Here is a 5,054-nt window from a genome sequence, read left to right on the forward strand (position 1 = left end):
TACAATTCAAAGTCAAATCCAAGTCAAGTTCAAGTCGAAATCAAGAAGCAAGCAAGTTAAATCTGAAGAGTTGATTAAGACAAAGAAGATGTGTGGTATAATGAGATTGATCCCTCGATAGTGGAATCATAGGGGTAAGCTTGGATTTTTTGTCCATAATGGAGCTTACCGCGTTTACTGGACGAGTTCGGAAAAAAAAGGAGGGGTTGGTCAAGCTATGTTTTTATAAACGAATTTTCGTGAAATTATTTTTTAAAAATACACTGTTTTCACAAATTTAATTCGGCGTATAAATTATTTGCTCAAGTTTGGTTTAACTAATTAAACATAATTGTGAATCATTAATATAAGATATTGAGACTGTTGTCTAGGTAGTGATTTCATTGGAGCTTCCTTGTTGTGAAATTAGATCATGTGACGAAAAAAAAGAGTGAATTATGTTAGTTTAAGCTTTTATTTTCTTTTTATTCTAAATTTCTTTTTAGGTTATCTACATCTTTCCAGTTGTTTATAATGTTTTATCTTTTTCTTACTTGAGGGCAAGTAAGGTTTAAGCTTGGGGAGATTTGTTAGATGCCATTTTATGTATCTTATAGGGTAGTTTTTATTATCATTTTAGGATCATATTTTGTCCATTTTCATGTCATTTATTTAAATAATGTTCAGCTCATGTCTTTCGTTAGAATTCCCGTACTACTCATGTTTTTATGTCAATTTCAGATAGTTCGAGTGGAGCAGTGCTTTGGGAGCAGTTGGATGCGCTTTTGGAGCTTAAAATGGAGCTTGGGACTTATGGAGCATGTTCTGGAATGACTGGAAGATGATTTGGTCAAAAAACATTCGATCGAATTGATCAGACGAAGATAGAATCTGCAATCTAAAGTTAAAGGATGTTGCTGGCAGCTTTGACCCCCTGTCAGTATTTTGACCATATCTCGAGAACCGTAACTCCGATTGAGGCGATTCAAAATGATCAGAAAAGTAGACGAAATTTCGGACGTCTTAGCCACAACATGCGATCGCAGGTTGCCTTTATGCGATCGCATGGGGCCCTTTTGCGATCGCAGGTTAGGTCGCAACTTGTCTTCGAGGTTCTTCTGTGCCAAAAATTCATCCGGAAGTGAAAAATGAAAACCTGCGATCGCAGGTTGTGTACATGCGATCGCAGGTTGGCCAAAAAGTTCTAGAATAGCATCCTACTTCATTAAAAAGGTACGAGACGCGTTTACTTCAAAACCTGCGATCGCAGGTTGTGTACATGCGATCGCATGCACGTCGTTTTTGCTGTTGGACGTATAAATAGACCTTATAACCTTCCAGTAACCTAAGTTGGCGATTTCTGAAGATCTGAAGACTGTGGATCATCTCCTACGTTTAGTTTAGCAAGATTTAGTAGTTTAATATTTCTCTTTATTGTTTTAGATCAGATTTTGGCCATGTTTGTCTAAACCCTAGTTTTCAGTTCTGCATAAGACAAGTACTTTTCATGTGATTGATCATTAGATCTGGTTTTTGATTTGTGTTTCTATCTAGATTCTTCAGTTTTGTTCTTAATGAATGTTTGATTTTGATTCTTGTTAGTCTAATCACCTAGCTAGGGTTTTATCATTCCAGTTAATCAATTAATAGAATCCGTATTTGTTCTAATAAATTGGTAAAAGTAACAGGTATCAGATTGGTTCCGTTTTGGGATTTAACTCTGGTATAAACTGTAAAAATCATATCTTTACGCTTCCGAGCTTGTGAGAAGTATTGGCTATTGCTGGGAATTTACAAAGAACTTAATGCAACTTTTCTGATCTTAATTAAGAGCTTATTTAATTGAACAGTAAAAAGTTAGGGTTAATTGAAGAGCTTGTTTTGGTTAACTAAATAAGGTAAAAGAGAAATTATTAGAGCTTGTTAGTGTTTCTCAGTACTAGCTTAGATAGAACACATCTCAAATAACCAGGTCAATGTTGATTGCATGATTATGAAAGTCACAGCAAAGCTGAAACCATTTTTATTATTGATTTTCGTTTACTTTATTATCACTGCATTTCTAGTTATTAGTTTTAATCAAACCCCCCCCCCTTTTATATTCTGTTTCTTGACTAGATGTGCCTGATGCAAAAAGGCATTGGCTTTTAGGCTGTGTCCCTGAGGATTCGACCCTGCTTCCCTGTGCTATATTTTTAGTGCAACCAGCAGTGATAAATTTATTTGTTTAATACGTGCGCGACAGCGTGTTAACAATGTTCCACACGACTGATACGCCATTTTGATACACGATGCGCCATCATGTGTTTTGGTTGATGGTCATGAGGTTGAAGATTCTAGAAGCACTTTCATGAAATTCTGTGAATGGTTAGAAATTAGGGCAACCCCTAAATGGGCTAATCATGGATAGGCCTGGCCCATCAGAATTAGGGTTTCTCATGCTTTCCAATAAATATGTTCATATCTCCATCATTGTTAGTTGCACATTAATTTTCAAGAGAGCAATAATTGTGAGGTTGAGAGCACATCCTTTGGAGCAGTTAGTAAAATATTTTTTCTCTCATTCGCCCATGGACATAGGTCACCTTGACCGAACCACATTAAATATTATGTTCACTTGATTTATATTTTTCAGAAGTTTTATTTCCTCAAGTTCACCGAAGTTTGTTTTGATATTTGTCTGAAGTGCTTAACTTGTTTTGTTGTCATCCCAACAAACTGGTATCAAAGCTATGACTGAAGATGGGAGAGTTAAGATTGATAAATTTAATGGTCACAATTTCGGTTTCTGGAAAATGCAAATCGAAGACTACCTCTACCAAAAGAAATTACATGACCCATTGTCCAAAAGTAAATCTGACAAAATTAAGCAGGAGGATTGGGATTTGTTAGATCGGAAGGCACTTGGTGTGGTGAGATTATCCTTGGAAAAGAATGTATCTTACAAAATTGTCAATGTGAATACTACTCATGAGTTGATCAAGACGCTATCTAACATGTATGAAAAACCTTTAGCAACGAACAAGGTACATTTAATTTGACAACTGATAAATCTAAAGATAAAGAAGGGTGGATCAATGACTGATCATGTTAATGAATCTAACTTAATCTTATGAAGTTTGATGTCGGTTGAGATTAAATTTAAAGATGAAGTCATGACATTGCTACTATTATCAGCTTTGTCTAATAGTTGGTCTGGTATACTGATAGCGGTTAGTAGCTCAGCTGGAGGTGCTAAGTTGACATCTGAAGACATTCAAGATTTAATCCTTGGCAATGATGTATGTAGACAGAGTGTTGGAGAAGCTTCTAATAGTCTTATAAGTACTGAAGACAGGGGAAGAGAGTCCAACAGAGGGTGTTAAGGTAATGGAAGTCCAAAGTCGAGAAAGAGAGGTAGAGATAACAACAGGATGGACGTAACCTGTTGGACGTGCAAAGAGAGTGGTCATGTCAAAAGTCAGTGCCCAATGCTCATGGCAGAAGGTTTTGAAGGTGACACACCTATTTGTTCAGTTGAAAACTCAACTAAATCATGGGTCTTGGATTCTGGTGTGCCATTTCACGCTATTCATTCCAAAGATGTGATGCAGAACTTCAGGCATTACCAAGGGAAGGTTAGACTGGTAGATAACATGTGTCTTTACATCATTGGTGTCGTTGATGTGGTTTTCAAGACGACTCTAGGTACGGATTGGACTTTGAAGAGTGTCAAGTTCATTCGAGATATAAATAGGATGTTGATATCAGTTGGACAACATGATAACGAAGGTCATCATGTTATATTTGGTGATCACAAGTGGATAGTGATGAAGGGAAACTTGATCATTGAGAAGGGTCAGAAACATGGTACACTATAAATGGTGGAGGTTTCTGAATATGATGCAAGAATTGTTGAAAGAGTTGGGACATCCACTCTATACCAACAAAGATTTGTTCATATTATTGAAGAGGGAATTAGGAAGATTTTATCCAGTAAGAGGATGAAAAATTTGAAGATTGTAACAAATGCTTCTAAGCCATGTCTATTAGCAGATAAAAGAAAGTATGTTTTATGAATATAGGCAATCCACCTATGTTTGGGAAGTCGGTTTCGGTTCATTTTGGTGTTTACATTCCCACTTCAGTTTCTTCAGTAGGAGGATCCCGTAATCATGCTAGACCTATCGTTGGTCAAATGATAGGAAGATATTTAGGAGACAATGGGGTTTATGATAAACTTGGAAATAATGGGAGCTCTGGTGATAATAGTTATGGGGGTGGAGCAGTAGGTGTTTCAAAGATCAAACCACCTATTATCCAGAGCACCACTAGGAAAAGTACTCCAGTGAGGTGTTCCCCATCAACCATTGACTTGTTGATGTGTAAAAATACGTTGAGGATGAACTCCGTACAGGGGAAGAAGGCTATGGATGACAAGTTGAGAAGACTATAGAACAGTAAGATGTTTCAGGTTAAAGATGAGATAGATGGCGCTAAACTTGCAAAGGAAGATTGGTGGTTCAGAGAATACAATAGCAGGGAGAGGACGATTCTCCAGTTGCAAAGATGTCTACAATCACTTCTATGTTGAATGCAGTGTCCTATGAAAATCTCCATATAAAGCATCTAGATGTGAATACAAATGATCTCCTTGATGATAACCTAGAAGGATACATCTTAAAGGCACAACCAGAAAGTTCTCTTACACCTGGTAAGAAAAAGTTGGTGTTCAAGAAGAAAGAAAACATGTATGGCATAAAGAAAATTTATAATCAGTGGTACTTAAAGTTTGATAACTTCATGAAGAGGAGTGGGTTCAAAAGACATGATTTTGATCATGGTTGTTACTTGAAGAAGTTAAGCTCCTCCTACATCATCCTCATATTGAATGTTGATGATGTGTTGATTTGTGACAACCGTCAAACTCAAGCCAAGGTCAACAAGTCAAACCGGTCAAACTTAATTTGTACTTGAATGTTAAAACTTATTCTATGTATAAAAATGTACATTTGTATGTCAAGGATTCAAATGTCTCGAAGAATCTATGTGTTATCAATGTAAAAACCCTAAAAAGGGAGTTAAACGCATCAAAA

At 36.5% G+C, this 5,054-nt stretch overlaps 1 protein-coding gene across 1 annotated transcript; it reads left to right on the forward strand.

Annotated features, from left to right (window-relative positions):
- Positions 1-3,392: 3,392 nt before the first annotated feature.
- Positions 3,393-3,839, forward strand: LOC145127205 (uncharacterized). The gene has a single exon (XM_079062437.1). It carries the CDS (start codon positions 3,393-3,395, stop codon positions 3,837-3,839), a length of 447 nt encoding a protein of 148 aa, XP_078918563.1.
- Positions 3,840-5,054: the final 1,215 nt, after the last annotated feature.

Source organism: Lactuca virosa, chromosome 7, assembly GCF_052849685.1.
Source record: "Lactuca virosa cultivar CGN04683 chromosome 7, Lactuca_virosa_CGN04683_v6, whole genome shotgun sequence".
NCBI classification, from domain to species: Eukaryota; Viridiplantae; Streptophyta; class Magnoliopsida; order Asterales; family Asteraceae; genus Lactuca; species Lactuca virosa.

What these genes read in the sequence shown, in the direction of transcription:
- LOC145127205 (XM_079062437.1), top strand. Translation starts at nt 3,393, where the DNA reads ATGGACGTAACCTGTTGGACGTGCAAAGAGAGTGGTCATGTCAAAAGT.